The 17,017-nt window shown below is 42.2% G+C and overlaps 2 protein-coding genes across 2 annotated transcripts; both read right to left on the bottom strand.

Moving 5' to 3' along the window:
- Positions 1 to 213: 213 nt before the first annotated feature.
- On the bottom strand, positions 214 to 8,759 carry arrdc3a (arrestin domain containing 3a). Its single transcript, XM_056273635.1, has 8 exons — positions 8,242 to 8,759; positions 6,211 to 6,292; positions 5,843 to 5,990; positions 5,216 to 5,318; positions 4,692 to 4,948; positions 3,863 to 4,025; positions 3,554 to 3,696; positions 214 to 3,366 (listed from the first exon to the last, which is right to left on the bottom strand). The coding sequence occupies exons 1-8, from the start codon at positions 8,519 to 8,521 to the stop codon at positions 3,298 to 3,300; spliced, it is 1,245 nt and encodes a 414-aa protein (XP_056129610.1). The 5' UTR covers positions 8,522 to 8,759; the 3' UTR covers positions 214 to 3,297.
- A 2,328-nt stretch (positions 8,760 to 11,087) lies between these two features.
- arsk (arylsulfatase family, member K) lies at positions 11,088 to 16,176 on the bottom strand. The gene is made up of 8 exons (XM_056291630.1): positions 15,999 to 16,176; positions 15,657 to 15,786; positions 14,843 to 15,002; positions 14,258 to 14,540; positions 13,915 to 14,086; positions 13,470 to 13,694; positions 13,085 to 13,300; positions 11,088 to 12,778 (listed from the first exon to the last, which is right to left on the bottom strand). The coding sequence occupies exons 1-8, from the start codon at positions 16,101 to 16,103 to the stop codon at positions 12,507 to 12,509; spliced, it is 1,563 nt and encodes a 520-aa protein (XP_056147605.1). The 5' UTR covers positions 16,104 to 16,176; the 3' UTR covers positions 11,088 to 12,506.
- Between the last annotated feature and the right edge of the window lie 841 nt (positions 16,177 to 17,017).

Raw genomic sequence — 17,017 nt, 5'->3', positions numbered from 1 at the left:
TTTATGAATTTCAACTTAATTTTGAATTTGTATGTATTTGATTTTATTTGATTTGATTTGAATGTAAACTACAACTACGTGACTACAGCAATCCAGATATAGCCACCTGTAATGCATTTGGACATACCATAATAAATTCATCATATTTTGTCTGTTCGCTTTGCAAAATATGTTTGATCTTATGCAACAGTAAAGGAATTTGCATCAGAGCCATTTTAATTTAGAACAAGTTTATTCAACTCAAAGGAACTAAACAAAGATTAAATCGTTCAGAACATATATTCATAGAATATCTATACATGAAGATAATGAACAATACTAAAAACAACAAAAAAAAGAAAAATAAACAGGACATACAAATGGAGAACAAAGAAAACTGAAATGAGTAATATTGCACTTTGTTTCTAGAACATTTCAGATCCCCTCTCGATTTTTTTCTTGACATTTCAGTTCCTGTCTTTAACCAAGTCAGGAGTTTAGCTTAGCTTTGACACTGGACTACTCAGAGGCCCAAACAAATGGACTATGGAATCAACCCACCTGAAACAAATTTGTAAGCTTATTCATTATAGTAGAGCTTTGATACAGATTCCCTAAGATAAAGTCCAAAAAAAAAAGAAAAGAAAAAAAAATGCAAACATCAGAAAGTGATTTTTGTCTTGGAATAGCCAGTTTGTCTACTGCTCCATCGTAACTAACAAACAAAGTAACTAACAAACTAAGTAAGTGGTTCTAAGAGTGGGAAGGGTGCTGATCAACAGCTAGTATTCCCCAGGCCCCAGGGTGCTCAGAGAGGCGAGACAGACTAACTAAACAGCATCGATTGTTTGACTGGAAAGCAAACTATATCAATGCCCGAAAAGAACACGAAAAAAAGCCCAGTGAGCTCTCGTCAGCTTTGGACATAATACACAATCAAAAAGGCCTGTCCAGGGATCATCATTTCTTTGAAACACTCGGTTTTAAAAAGGACTTTTTTTTCTCTTCCCTTTTTGTCCTTTTGAATAAACATGGAAAGGTCTCAAGTATACAGACATATACAAGTAAATGAAGGAAAAAAAAAAAAAGGGAGAGGAGAACAAGAGTAAGGTTGTTATTAATGTAGACACTGAAGAATGAAGAATCATATAATCAGGTCTATTCTGTGTCAAGGCCACTATGATAAGATCACTTTCAAAATCCGCAGTTCACCGATTACTGTCAGAAGCTGTATATTTTGAAGTTGCCAGCTGGATCACCTTAAGAGCGTGCAGACACACACACACACACACAAAACACAAACAAAAACTTGTGGTAGCCATGTTCAAAATGTAGGAAAAAAAAGCTTGTCACTGATTTTACAGGTTGAACGCAGTTATGTCCTACACAACACTGCTTGGCTGAAGACTGTCTTCAGCATCAAAATGTTACGACCAAATGTTTTTCCAGACCTTCACCATTGAATACCATTTTCTCCGAAATGTCTTATCAAAAAAAGTGCTACTTAACTTTTTTTTTTTTTTCCTGACGATGCAAAACCCCTGTTCCAGCTGGTCTATTGTGTTGAATGAGTTTGAAAACCAATGTATTACTCATGTCAACCTAACACTAACTTGTTCTGGCCAGTTTGAACCGAGGTTTCCGCAACGTTCCCAGCCATTCACTTGTGCTAGGCTTCTTTACTAATGCAAAAGTCATTTCCTGTTCACCTTCCCGTTCAGTTTTTTTTAGTTCTAGCATTCTGGCTTCACTGGTCTGGCAAATCTAACAACTGGTTTGACGAATTGGGCAAGTGCAGCGGGACAAAAAGGGAATGTCATTCGTCTCAGAAAGCTGCCTTGCGTCACTGTATATGTCTCTTCTCTCTTGTTTTGGTAGCGTTTTTTTTTTTTTTTAAGAAAAGGTTTTCGTTATTCTAAACAGTGCAATTTACAAGGAAAACCGTTACATTTATTTCTTTTTTTCCAACCGTTTGGCAAGTGAGAAGACCACCTGAGACAATGCTTTGTAGGCAGTAATGTACGCCCGAGTTGCCCTGAGATTATGAGTAGAAGAGCTGCAGGCAATTAGGATGAGGGAAATCCCTCAACGGTAATACCACTCTTATCACTTACACACAAACATACATACAAAACCACACTTTCCTCTATTCAGGTACAATCTGAGTGGCAAATGCACAGCTGCAACCCTCCTAGTCCAAATCCAGAGTAACAGCAATACAAAGGGGAAAAAAAAAATTGGCTGAAGGGCATTGTATTTTTGGAGCTAAATACTAAAACAAGACATGGAAGCCACATTTTGATCCAAGCTGAGGAGGCAACATCTGAACGAACTTCCAGGTGGAGATAGTGTGCTGCAGGTGTAAAAGTCCTGTGTAGTTATTAGAAGTCATCAAGGAAACGTCATAAGGAGAAAAAAAGGAACATATTAAACAGCTTAGAACAAATTCAGTGCATTTTTTGTTGTTTTCAGTCACTTTTAAAAAAAAAAATCAAATCCTGTTCTCTGCGATGGTCAAAGTTGTGCGGATAGGGAGTTTAGAAGTTAAGCTTGCAGTCTCTTATATTCTTAGTCCAGCGCAATACAAGGCTGAAACCAAACTATTAGTGATTTTTTTTCCAATTCTCATCAAATGGAGCCACACAACTCAAGCTAATATAATGTGCAAAACAAAATCCCAAATCAGGCAGGAGGCTAGCCTTTGCTCCATTGTTGACTGCTGCGGCTGAGTACTTTCAGACAGACTAGGGTGGTTATAATGTTATTGGTTGTTTCTCTCTTCATCCTGTTTTCTTTTCTTGATTCTGCTCAAGTCCAGACATGAATAGTCCTCCCCATTTGTGTTGAGAGCCATGTCCTTATGTGCCATTGGTACAGAAGAATCAAAGATTGAAGTAGAGCTCGGCAGATGGAGCCCTGGTAACTCTTCAACATCATCTTTAAAACTACTACCAGGGCCGTCTCCACTACTGGGGCTTTTCTCACAGAATGACTATATGTTCACCCTTCCCCTAAACCCTCGGGCAGATTAACAAAGGAAGGAATTGATGCCCCAAACTACTGCCTTCCTGTTCCTCTCATCTGGGAGGGTTTGGGAGGTGGGGGGGGGGGAGGATTTCTTTCATCCAGCCCAACTCATCATAGTTCCAACTCTTTATGTCGGTTGTTTTTTTTAAAAGTTACTTTGTTTGTATGTTTTCTCTCAACGTCGACGGCAAAGTGCCAGCGCTGTCGCCGGGGAAAAATGAACAAAGCTTAACGTTGGTTGCTTGGAGGGAAGTTCTTGGAGTTCTTCGGGTTGAACATCAAGGGTTACCTTCAGCGCGATGGACAGGAGTCCAGCCTGCGCTCCTCTGTGTGGCTGGCATGATCAGGGTTAGGATCAATCTAAGGTAAAGAGTGTGAGGGGAAAAGAGAGGATTTAGTCATGGAAAAATTGCTCATTTAATTTCTAACCTCCGATAAATGCGATGCAGCACTATGACAATATATTGATTGTTACTTTGAAAATGCGCTGAATGCAAGATATATTGTTAGGTAGTACAAATATATATTTCCTTAAGGTGATGCTTACCTCAGAATACAGAGGAGGGGGTTGGAAGCGAAACTCATGGATGTAGGCAAAGAGAGGTCCATCCAGCTCCTCACGAGCTGAGGAGACATCAAGACTACTCTGTCTCTGCTCTTCAGTCACAATCTCTGCATAGCTTGGAGGAGCTGAAAAGGGAGAACAAGCCACCAGTTAGCACACTAGTGGTGTGCTCTGACATGAATTTAACAATGACTCCCAAAACCCAGTTTTATATGTTAGGTGCCATGTAATTAATACCAAAGCAGGGTGAGATCAGGTTTTGTGTGTGTGTGTACATGTTTGATAACCTACCTTCAGGCCTTTCAGGGAGAGCCATACCCAGCCAGCTCATGGTCATGCTGCACTGGCTGCTAACGCTTGAGGTGCGGGAGCCAAAAGGGTGGAGAGGGATGGTGCCGATGACCAGGGGCAGGTTAAGGGAAAGGTTTATCGCCCCAGGAATATCTACATACACCTGAGCAAATAGGTGGAAAACACAAGGTTAGCGAATGGGCAGATTTTATATACAGATATAGCTAATTTTGAAGTGGCACATGTGGTAGAGAATTAAGTATCTTTCTCCTCACGCTTAAGATTAAACCCACCACCCACAATTTGGCAACGTTTTTCAGATCTAGTACATAGGGCCATGCTAGTGAGATTTATATGGTTTTTCAGTAGTTCCATTATATGTGGGTCAATCATATGAAGTCTTTAGTGTACCCACGATAGGAACAGTGTCCTTGTCCGGGTTGGCCAAGTAACAGGGTAAAGAGGTCATTAGCACCTCTAATGCAGGTATTGCCAGAGAGATTCTGGGCCAATCCTCTTAACAATGTGTGGACATAACACCTGGCCAAATCCCAGGAAGGGCTTCTGAAAGGCTCACTGAGGGAGCCGGGCCCTTTATTGGCATGATATGAGCTCGCTAGTAATTATCGATTCCATTCAAGTAATGATACTACATAACAGTCAGAATCATTTTGATTACATGTGCCACTTATCTATAGAAAGAGGCAAAATGAATAAAAATACAAAGAGAGAAAGCAAAATAATAAGTCAAGTAATTGATCCCTTATAAATGAGAAAAAGAAGAGAAGAGGAGCCTGACTAGCCAAAGACGCAGTGTCAAGCTACTCACCATAAGGGAGTATTCCACTCGGATAATGCTGCAGTCCAGGATGGAAGGGGACACAGGGGGGATCTTTAGCATCTTGCCGCTCCATGTCTCCGTCTTACCAGAGGACAAAGACTCTCCGCGCAGGTTTGCTACCAGTTGCTTGACCTCCTTCATCTTTCCTTTGGCATAAAAGGTCTGGGTCTGGTAGATGGCTGCCTTTGGCACCACCATGCGGGAGGAGCAGTTTTCGATCTCTGCAAAGATCTGGATCGACTCTCCTACAGGGGTGGAATGTTTTACAGAAAGGTTAAGCCAGTGTATTGCCATCTAAACTTATCTATCCACATAAAATAATCCTCATTTAGGATTATCTTGTGAGTGTGTGTGAGTTTAGTTATCCATCCATCCATTATCCAAACTGCCCATCCCACTCAGGGTCATGGGATGCTAGTACACCCTTATCTATGGGGTCTGATAATTTCATTTATGGAACTTGGAAGTGATAACACATTTTATTGCTCACTATTTGTGACTTTCTTCCTCACCTGGGGTATATCCCTTCCTTTCGATTTTGGCACTTAAGGAGATAGGACCTGAGGTGCAGAACCAGCAGCAAAGTGTCTTGTCTTTTGTGCCTGCCTGTGGTGACTGATTTAAAAACAAAAGGAAAAAAAGCAGACATTAGCCAAGCACCAGGTATTCCTTTACCTTTTTTTTTTTAACTCCCCCAGTCGGTAACAGGCCCCGGACTTGATTAAAACAAGTGATTAGCTAAACTTGAATCTAATGGATTAATATTGTCTTTTGAGTTCAGATCAAAACAAAGTATCTGTCGAACACTTTTTAAGAGTATCCCATTAATCTTGAATCTACAATTTCAGACTTCCGAATTCACCTAGACACTGATTCTCCAAATCTTCTGGGTATAAAACTCAACACTGATGACAAACTTTCAGAAATATAAGGCAAAACTAACTAGCCGCGACCAGGTGCATTATTTTACGATAATCTTTACAAAGTTTGCTGGTAATTTTAGGAAGCTACTGCGCCTTGAATGAGTCATACTCATGACTCAACTGACACACTCCCTGCTCCGAGGGCCAACATAATAACAGATTAATGGAGGGAACATGAGTTGCTGTTGAGGGAAACAAGACAGCGCAAATGCTTACCAGCAATAATGGAGTGTTGATGTCAATGTGTTCAAAGACTGTGAATTCCTTCTTGGTCTTCATTGGGAGGAGCCATGGCCTGTGGAGTTCTGCCTTTACCCAATAGCGCACACTGCCATGCTTCCCTTCAAAAGAGGTAGCCAGAGGTCTGCAAGAAAGGAGGTAAATGGAGAGAAAGAGGGGAAAAAAGCAGGTCATAATCCAAATTCAGTTGGGGAAACAAATGTAGTCGCAACTGCAGGTTGTAAATGTGGATAGTTGGAAACATCCATGTTCCTGGCTACAGCCGACTACAGATATTAGGACATGGAGGACTAAGACTGCTTTTGAATCAGACGTCATTGCTGTGGAGTAGTAGAAAGACTCACGTCTGTGGAAGCTCAAAGCTGAATGCATACTCATGTCTTCCTGAATGGATAGTGGTGAGTCCCTCCTCAGAGTTGTCATCATCTGTAAGACAAGGAGGAGAATATTCCAAACACTTGTATACTGTACCTGGATAACATGTTCTACGAAGGCATCTGAAAGTCATATCAAAACACAGGGCAGGGGAGACAAGAGAGGATAGATGGACTTTATTATCATTATTATTATCTGTTAAAAATTAAATACATCACACCCACTAAGATGGAACGAAATCGGTACAGGCTTTTAACATTGAGGAACAAAGAAATACAAGCCCCGGGGAAGCTGAACACAGGCCTATTTATTTGGTGAAACGCTTATGGCTATTAAATGTATTCCCTTAGAATTGATTAATAATAAAATCATAATGTGGATTAAAGTGTGCATTAGGATCATTTCACTTAAGGCAAATAGTGCCATCTGCATCAGGAAAAAAATAAGCATTGCGTACGGGCCGTTTAATAGAAATGTATTTAAATTATTATTTTTTTCCAAATTTGTATTTCGAAGAGAACAGGCCGTTAAACGAAGTCGACTTCTGCCAGCTCAGCAGCAGCACCCCTCCCACACCCCACCCTCCCCTCCCCGCCTTAGCAGTCGCACAGCCGTGTGGTAAACAACTCCATGGCTGTCAATCAAACGGCAGACTTCAGCAGGAGGAGACCGGCCTAAACCGGCGCGAACAGCTTCCCCAAGCCGGTCTCCCTCATTACGCATTCACTGTGCGGCAGAGGGCTCACTGAGAGGAACGCCCCCCAATGACACGACTCGTGTAATGCAGCGTGGACCACGGAGCGTTTCCTAACTCGTTGATACACCACACGTGGGAATAATCGTAATCACAAAATCCTAATCCCCGATTTAGAAAAAAAAATTACCCAACGATGTGTGCATTTATATCAAACGAGGTCTAGAGTACGTTGCACGAATACGGCTACCAAGATGCAAAATGACACTCGGTGCCTAAAATGTCAAATCTCATCATCAACCTTGTCTTTATTTCCCCCCGAGCACATTGAGAACAAGGTGCCGAGCCTGACCCCCCCTCCTCTCTTATCAATTGCTAAACCGTGCAATTACGGTTGTGCATGAACCCTGTTAACCTAACGCCTTGGGAATGAACCAACAAAGGGGATTTGCTTTTATCCGAGTATAAAGAGAAGCACATTTGGGTGGTTTCGGTCCATCTAAGCCAGCGCTCGGTGCTTTCAACAAACATAGCTGAGCTGTGAACGGCGATCATACCAACGAAAAGTCTTAATTGGTATGCCTCAAGTCTGAGACATCCTCGGAATGAAGCACCGTTGACTTCAGGGGATGTTTGACGTTTTTAAACCACTTCCAACCACTGCGGCAGTAGCCTCCGGGCACCTCCAGCAGCCCCGACTTTAACAGGTCGCTTGCAAAGTTGCAGCCTCTTCTGTCACTTTCTGCAAAAAGCATGATGTCATCGCCGACACACGAGCACCTCGACCAATGAGCGCGGCGGACAGAGAAGTCCCTTCACCCCCTTCCCTACCGGTTTCTGAACAGGATTGAACCGCTTTGAACAATGGGTGGAAACTTAAGAAAAACTACAAAGAAACACCCAGTAGAATATTGCTTTACAATACACTTCCACGTAAACCTTCGACTGCACCAAGGTAAAATGCGTTTTCGACCGAAAGCGAGTCTCGAAGAGGACTGCAATTTCATTTTTCCATAAAAAAACAAGAGAGTACGCCATGGCTGTCATTCATTCAACGACTGACAAGAGAAACAACCAAACGCCTCTAAAATGGCCAATGTCACAATCCACGTCGAAGGATCATTCCAAAGAATGTAAAATGGCAACCACACGAGTCTTCATTTTATTCGTCTCACTGCATTTAATGTCACCCCGCGTCCAAGCTGGACAGCAGCATCAGACGGAGCTGACGGAGCAGCGAGCATCTCTCTCCCAGGTCAAACTTCAATTTCTGCTTAAACGACACACGCACATGCCGGTGCCTTACCTCGCTCGTGTCCAATTAAGATGTCTTTGTGGTTTAGATATTCCACTTCTTCCGTGTAGTTTTGCGTGTAGGCAGTATTGGATCCAGCATTTCTCGATTCGGTCCAACGAACTTTTGCAAATCCCTTTGCGTGGATTTTGAGAGATTTCACGCGGATTTCTCCCGTGACTTCGATGATCACCCTCCCTGAGACGGAGTCCCCGCTTGAGAAGACGGGGACGTTGCTGTCATTGAGACAGTCGTAGCTCACTGTGAAGCTCTTCACCTTTCCTAGCACCATGGTGGAAAGAAATAGGCTACGGAAAACCTAAAAATGAAAAAAAGTCTATGAAAAAATAATCTCATATGAAAAAAGAGAAGGGAAAAAAAAGGATGCAGTATTCAGACACTGATCAGTATCTCTGCCCTGCATAAGCAGTAGGCACGATCAGTGCTTTCTTTGCCAACAGTTCATTGAGATGTTGAGGGCTGAATAACAGCAACGGATGCTGTTATCACCGACCTCTCTGCGAGCTGGTCTCCAGTCAAAGACAAGGAGCTTCGGTCGTTCCGGCTCACTTTAAGCGACGCTTTGGTGGAAAAACAACCCAACGCGCATGCGCAGGATTTCACTGCCCCCACCTTCCGTCTTCTGGCCCAAGGGAGGGAGAGCTGTGTGGCAAACGGCCAGATGACAGTTTGGGCTATGCAACTCTGCAGACATCCCAAGGCTAACCGTGCACACAACATAACAAGCCGTTTGATGGAGCGCAGTAAGCAGTCTGGACACCGTCCATGTTAAATATAATAATAGTTCTCTAGCGGTCGATGATCAGATTAGAGGCTCTGATGTCATCGCATTTGCATTTCCATTTGGGTGCAAAGTCTGTACGTTCACTTGCTTATTATGCACCCACACCCATACGTAGTGTTTCACATGCAACCTCCAACGAGCACTGCATATTCTGCAGATTCTTGTAGTAGATCTATATTTGAATTGTGATGCGTAGGGGGGATACGTGCTGACAGTTGATGTGGGCTGTATACACGTTGGAAAAGATTAGGCGTGGTGGACGGTACCCGCCCATAAAAACATCTACCACGTTTTTTGTTTGTTTTTTTTCCTGTCAAGAATAAAACTGATCATCTCAAGCCGGACACAAGGAAACGAACGGGGTTGAGGCTTGTCATTTTGTGTTGTAGCAGTCACCGCCACATACAGCAGGCGAAACCCCGAGGCTTGAAGCGCCCCCCCGTGGACGACAAGGCTTATAACATGCCAGGCCCTTATTACCTGGTGAGATGAGGCCCACAGTCGGCCCAGGATAAACAAACACAAAACAAATAGGATTCGGAATAAATCATAAAAATAGAGAAAAACCCCATAGTATGTAGGGGTGTCTTGTAAATAAGTTCAGTAAATGTAAATGGTTAAAGATGACAAAAAGCGATCGTTTTCTCTTACCTGTTGAGACAAGTCATTTTGTCCAAAAATATGACCTGAACTCCTTAGCCACATTACTAAATTAAGATAGCTGACGTCATGTTGGCTAACAGAGTCAAATCTAATGGCGCGTGTAAGGTATTATGAATGCAAACAGCATTTCTGTTTTTGTTGCTTGTCGTCATGTCGGCTCTTGCGGGAATAGTTTGTAGTGATGTTTTCCCACTCACCTCTTTCACCCTGTCAGAAAGTGTAATGGTCTGCCTGCCCTACCCAAAGCCATCCTCCGTTTAGCAAGAAAGGTTGCAGGTACCTTGTATGGCAAAAAAGGTTTTTTTTCCAGATACCTTAAATGCTGTGTGCACCTCAAACTCTCAGAGATTGTGTATAGAAGATAATAAATGAATCAACTTGTGATTATAGCAACTTTGACAGAAGATATCTTCTTCTTTGGGATAGGTTAATATTGATTCCTTCTGGTGTTTGCTGAACACTGTAACCTGAAAACGAATGGCACACTGATACAAAAGGCATCGTACTCCGAGATCAAATATCGCACTGCTATTAAAATCAGACTAGAATGAAAGCAAACTTGAATTGAAAACACAACAGCTAATTCATATACACAGATCAGCCAAAATAACATTGCTTATCTCATTACAGTGGCACCTGTCAAGGGGTGGGATATACTATTAGGCAGCAAGTGAACAGTCAGTTCTTGAAGTTGATGTGTTGGAAGCAGGAAAAATGGGGCAAGCATAAGGATCAGAGCGACTTTAACAAGGGCCAGATTCTGATGGGTAGAGGACTGGGTCCGAGCATCTCCAAAACGGCAGGTCTTGTGGGGGTGTTCCCGGTATGCAGTGGTCAGTACCTATGAAAAGTGGTCCAATGAAGGACAACCAGTGAACCGGTGACAGGGTCATGGGCGCCCAAGGGTCACTGATGCGTGTGGGGAGCGAAGGCTAGCCTGTCTGGTCCAATCCCACGGAAGAGCTACTGTAGCTCAAATTGCTGAAAACGTCAACGCCAGCTATGATAGACAGGGGTCAGAACACATGGTGCATCGCAGCTTGCTGCGTAGCTGCAGACCAGTCAGACTGCCCATGATGACCCCCGTACACCACCGAAGGCGCCTACATTGGGTGTGTAAAGAGTAAAGCACCAATACATGGCTACAGGTGGTCACATGATTACATGAACTTCACTATGAATTTAGTGGCTCAACGATGGCACGCACATGGCCCCATTATTGCTCTGCTGCTGCCCTCTAGTGACAATGTTGGTGTAAAGTCGTGATTCATTTAATTAAGTCGTAACTCAAATTTTTCAATTATATATTTCTATTTAGTGCTATTCACGTATGAAATACAATAACAAAGTTAAGATTGTCAGCAGTTGAACACAAATGTACCAGCAAGACGTGTGTTGTGCTGGCAGCTCTTACAAACTCTGACTCAGTATGCCATCCAAAAGTTGAAATGCACAGAAGGTACTTGTAGTTCAGGTATGTCATCAGGTTACTGCTGAAAGTATAAAGGTATATTTCTGAAGGTGCGCAGTCATAATCTCACCCATTTTTAGGCATGATGAGACCCTGATGGGGAGAAATCCTCCACCTCAAATGGCCCCTCTATTAAAATTCTGCGGTGACTCAATGTCACTCTCTATCTTCTATAAGACCTGCAAATGTTTTATTTACCAATACTTGCTTGTGCATGAGGTGTGTGCATATGCCACGAGCACTCACGTGACTGCACCCTATTGGTCTTCTGACGAACCAGTTCCCACCCCAAACCCACCTTCTGGCATTTTTCTGCGGAAGTCAATTTAATTTGTGTAGGCCAAACTCACAAAGTAGTCCTGAAGGGCTTTACAATCAGCACAACATACAACATATGATACCCTCCATCCTTGGACCCTAGACACGAATGAGGAAAAACAAGAGAAAAACCTTTATTAGGAAAAAACAGGCGAACCCTCAGGAAGGTGGTAGGCAGAGACAAGCACAAAACAACTGTGGAGTTGAACTTTAAAAGTCAGTTCCTAAAAATAATGCAAGTACAAAAAGGGGGGGCGGGTGCACTTTACGATGACCATAGCCCGTCTCTCTAAATGTCGGAACACAGACTTGGCCCTAGTGCAATTACAGTCTTGGGAGGTGTAAAGAAAGACACCGAGGTCTGCTTGAACTAGATGTGGTCTAACTGCTTCACTCAACCCATTCACATGGGTCACAACACACATACACACACACACACACACACATCTTCCAAGTGTACCACCATTAAAATAACAAAATTATATCAGAAAAACATATTTACATACAGTATCTCGGGTTTTTCATCTTTTACCATTTCCTTTTTTTACTATAATCATCTGCAGTGTTGGTTAGTATTACTGCTCCAACATACATTCTGTACATCTGTACAATATTTAACTTCTGCACATTTTATTTAACATGCCCGATGACTGCTGGAAATAGGCTCCAGCATCCCCACGACCCTGAGAGCAGGATAAGCTGTTCAGATAATGGATGGACGGATGTTCTGATCCAACATCCTGTAACATTGTGATTTCATTTGTATCCATATCTGTATGCGGTTTTTTTAATCTTCCTCTCATTTTTAACTTGACATGCCCCTAATTTTGTCATGCTACTTTTGTGACGTTTCATGCCCCTTTTGCTTTTTTCTATTTTACATTTTTAGTCGTACCCTTTTCACCTTACTATATGAAACTAAATGCTCCTGCAGATTAATCAACAAATTGATATGATGTAACTTGGAAGCAGACCGATTACAAGATATTGTTCCTCAGTATAAACAATTCAGTAAAATTATCATGACTCCTTAAGCCATTCATCAATAGCTCTTTCATTGGCTGACACGTCTTTCTGCCAGTCCACATGCCACCGGAGGTTTGCAATCACCTGGCTGTAATTTCTCCCCAGACTCTGGCGCCAGGCAGTAAACTGCTGACGGTTGTAGTGATGTACAGCTTCAGAGACTCTTGGGTAGTCTATGATGTTGCGCAGTAGCTTGTCCAGTTGTGTTCGGACAGCTGGAACTTTGAGCACCACGTCATGAAGTTCTTCCCTGTCCCGTGTAAGGTCTGAAAATAAGATTGAGGATATAAAAAAAAATCCAAGAAGCCCGTGTGTTGTGTCTTTATTCAGATTATATGAAGAATTCTGTTCCAAGATGTCCACAAAAAATTACTGACAGCAAACAATTAAGAATTAATGATAGCTTGCAAACAATTCTAAGTTTATTTTTTTAAAGTGCATGTATAGGGGTTTGGGAATCAACTCGGGCATTTTCCCAATTTTGGTCAGTACAGTTGGTTACCACAAAGTCCTGTTTAGAACCATCAAAAAGTGTCTCTGAAATGAATTGTGATATCGGGAGAGATACTCACCAAAAAGCTGTGGAGGGACACTTTGACCATCTGCATAGGCAATGTACTTCCATCGGCCGGTTCTTAGCATGTATGTAGATGCATTGGCATTACAGCCATGGTATTCACTTAGAATCCAACTTGGATGTAGCTTCTGTGGCTTGTCACTAGACTTGGACAGCAGGGAAACGAGGGATTGGCCACTGATATTACCAGGTACTGAGATGCCTGCAGTCTCTGCAAAATTAACAGCTTTGGTATAATCCAGTGAAAATGTCTGACATACCTTTGTAAATTCAAGGGCATTTTGAACCTCTCAATACCTAGCCAATTTGTTCTGAATAGTATGACTTTTTCCAGACATTTTTATCTACGGCTGCAGAACTTTTCAATTTTTCCCCCTCACCTAGAATAGTAGGGTAGAGGTCGACAAGAGACACAACTTGGTTGACCTGCAAACCAGAAACCAGCCCAGGGCCCATGAAGAGCAGGGGAACATGAGAACTGCCCTCAAACATGGACATCTTGTAGAACTGCCGGTGCTCCATAGCCAGTTCTCCATGGTCGGCTGTGAAGATCACAACAGTGTTGTTTAGCAGCCCAGTCTCTCTCAGTGCTGAAAGTACCTGACCTGGAATAAGGGAATGAGAAGAGAAACTGAGACACAGACAGAAAAAGATGGTGCTCAAGAGAAATTGGGGTGGGGGGAAAAAAACATTAGTTATACTTTCTAGTAATAGTGCCAGAGACAATAACAGTAACAATAATGATAGTAGCAGGATAAAGCAGTGATAAAAAGGTTGGATCTCATTGCTGTGCATATAGTTGGTGACTTAACAGTGCGTACCAACCCAGCATGGCATCTGCTTCAGCACACATGGCATAATAGAAGGCTCGGATGCTTTTAACCTCCTCCTCAGTGAAGTGACCACTGCAGTTCTTGGTGAAGGTGGAGTAGTAGTCAACGGGGTGCATGGCAGACTCAGACAGCCATTTTGGCATAGAAATGAGATCGGTAGATACCTAAGCATACAAAAAAAAGGTTTGGTGTAAATCTTAAAATATACTGCTTTGCATACAGCAAGAATGTTGCAAATAACTACTCCACAACTAAAACCAATTTTCATACGACTTTCAGTGTAATTTCACAACAGCTGAGAACAAGGAAGAGGGCGCCGGTGAACAATGAAGTACCTTTTTCAGCCAGTGTGGGGAGGTACGGAAAGTGGATCCTCCTGCGGTGGGCCCCAGGGAGTCAGTTCTGTAGGTATGAGGCAAGTTCAGGCCGATATAAAGGGCGAAAGGCTGAGATGGAGATGCAGCTCTGTTAAATATCCACTGGGTGGCCCTGTCAGTAGTTTCCCAGTCTTTTGTCATGATCCGCACGGTTGATGCATTGCCAACAAGCTCCACCACAGGCCTGCCTTCTTGACGTAAGAGGAAGGGCACATCTCGCGTCCAGGCCTCAACACGATTACTGAGATGGTGGTATACACAAACATGAATATCCAAAATATGCATACAGAGGGACACCATATAAACACATACACAGGTACTGGAAAGTGTCACATGATAACAGGCGTCCAAACGTCTTAGGCAGGAGTATAATTATAACATTGTAGAGATATTTTAAACACATAATACAGTCTTTTACTGCATTTTATCAATGAAAGTTCACTTAAATTAAATCAACTAAAAAGAAGAAAATTGCACTTTTTTAATAAGCAGCTTCTTGTTGGCCACTTGTGCCCTCTGTCCAGATTTGTGAGACCTGCCTACCTGACAGAGTGACTTCCAGAAGTATAGTCCAGCTTGCCCATCTGCTGTGTATGATACCCACTCTCCTCCAGCACGTCCATCCATGTTGTGGCATTGGCATCCAGGCACTTGTAGTTGTTCCATGACTGAGTCAAATGAACAAACTGGCCACTCCACATTGCTAAGAAATTAATATTCAACCTTTATATAACCAGCAAGTCAATTCAAGAATGACAATCTCGTTGTCAAGGGGGACCTGGCCAGTGAAAGGTTTTACAAACAATTTTGACACATCGCACTACAGGTAAGGTACAAGTGAAATTACTACTGGGCGGTACAGAAAATATCATCAAAATAATAATAGGGAATTTCATATATCTATTATATACACATTACATAATTTGCTTACATATGCAAAAATACCATACTTAAAAATCCAACTGAGGTTCATCACATTGAAATGTTTAGTAGTAATGTAATCAAACCAAAACTAGTTTTCAAATAAGGTTCTCACAGATATTTCAGACCTCACTTTGTGAGAGATTTTAGATGATAGAGATTCACTATCATTCACTTAGACAACACAATCATGTCTCACGTTATGACAACATCCAAAATCTCATCCTGACACACTACCATTCAGAGGCGATAAGTGATAATACTGAATTATTTTCCAGCTTTAAGTCAATATATGTGAGGGATATTAAGACATATGTGAAGGTTTGCACATTCAGCGAGTAAGGCCCAGGTGGGCCATCCACACAGTAAAGCTAGATATCATAGGGATAAAGGGAAAGCCCTGCCTGTTAGTGTGCAACTAGCTGGGTGTTATTACCTGCTCTTGAGGGGCAGCAGATGGGTGAGTTGGTGTAGGCATTGAGGAAGGTAGTGCCGAGCTCTCTGAGGTAGTTGATGTACGGCAGCCGCACAACCCTACTGCCGGGATCAAAGGTCAGCCGTCCATCCTTCATTTAAGAGGAAAATGGCATTTATTTGGTATCCTATACGGTCGAGCAAAATCAGTGTCATATATAACAATAGCAAAATTGCTAACATTTATAAAATCACATTAAACAGCATGAGCTTGATTAGTGAACCACCTTTATGCGGTAGTCGAGTAAGGTTGATTTAGCAAACGCTTACAGTTTTAAATGTGAGGACCAGAAGTGGCACTTACAAACGCATCCGACATCACCATGACAAAATTGGGTTTGGTACGGTTATCACACGTGCAGTCGCCGCAACGTTGAGACAGCAGAAGCAAAGCGAAAATCAAGAACATGTTTCGACACTTATCCAAAACAAAAACAAATCTGACTCGTTTTATTAAAGCAAACGTGAACTTTGAATGTAGTTTGGCGTCAACGCGACGGCGGAACACGTGACGTGAGTTGACATAAACGTTCCGGTTTTGCTTTCAAAATAAGAGGCCTCACGATTTTTGCCCACGTAGGCGGAACGTTCAAATTGGACGGAGGATTTCAAAGTGACAGCCAGAGATTCTTAATCCTCATCTTTCGTCGATTTCTTGAAAATGTATCAATCAGATTAGTTGGTTTATACTCTCTGTGATTACAATTGTGCACCAAAAATTCATTTTACAAAACTTTTTTTTTAATTGTTCTCGAGCAGGACTGACTTTAGCAAAGAATTCGTAAAGCATTTTTAACTATGCAATTTGTATACAAGGTTGGCAGTCCCTTTACAGAAATCTGTTTTCACAATTTGTGCATTTTTCCCTCAACAGTAGTCTATTTATTGTTTCTTTCTTTGTTTGTTTTTTTTAACAAAAACTAAAACTACATTTGCCAAGACTGGAAATATCAGAAGCCCCCCCCCCCCCAACAATTGCAGAACCAATAAAATTACCTATAAGTCACATACCTGTGTTCAAAAAGGTGACGGTTGTCAACTTTGGCAACCACTTTGCAGGGTTTACTTTTCAGTCAAGTAACCCCAAATTCTTATTCCGCAATGATGTTTGTCTGCTGCTTTTGTTAAATAATGACAGTGACTTCTATACAAAATATCCATCGACTGATATCCCCTTAATCCAATTCATGGTTGTTGGGGACTGGAGCGTATCCAAACAGGTACTGACTGAGCAGAAGGGAGACACCTTAAAGTAGTCTCTAGTTCATCTTTGAGTCAACACATAGGCAATTTGGAGACTCCGGTTCATAGAAGACTGTGGAC

Source organism: Lampris incognitus, chromosome 1, assembly GCF_029633865.1.
Source record: "Lampris incognitus isolate fLamInc1 chromosome 1, fLamInc1.hap2, whole genome shotgun sequence".
NCBI classification, from domain to species: Eukaryota; Metazoa; Chordata; class Actinopteri; order Lampriformes; family Lampridae; genus Lampris; species Lampris incognitus.
The sequence above is the reverse complement of the archived record's forward strand: the minus strand, read 5'-3'. Positions and strand labels throughout refer to the sequence as shown.

Coding starts and splice junctions, on each gene's coding strand:
- arsk (XM_056291630.1), bottom strand. CDS start 16,103: ATGTTCTTGATTTTCGCTTTGCTTCTGCTGTCTCAACGTTGCGGCGAC. Junction 14,541..14,842: donor TCTGGAAGTCACTCTGTCAG/GTAGGCAGGTCT, acceptor CCACCATCTCAG/TAATCGTGTTGAGGCCTGGA. Junction 12,779..13,084: donor TGTCCCTCCACAGCTTTTTG/GTGAGTATCTCT, acceptor TCTTATTTTCAG/ACCTTACACGGGACAGGGAA.
- arrdc3a (XM_056273635.1), bottom strand. CDS start 8,521: ATGGTGCTAGGAAAGGTGAAGAGCTTCACAGTGAGCTACGACTGTCTC. Junction 5,991..6,210: donor AGCTTTGAGCTTCCACAGAC/GTGAGTCTTTCT, acceptor CCTTTCTTGCAG/ACCTCTGGCTACCTCTTTTG. Junction 4,949..5,215: donor AAGGAAGGGATATACCCCAG/GTGAGGAAGAAA, acceptor CCACCCCTGTAG/GAGAGTCGATCCAGATCTTT.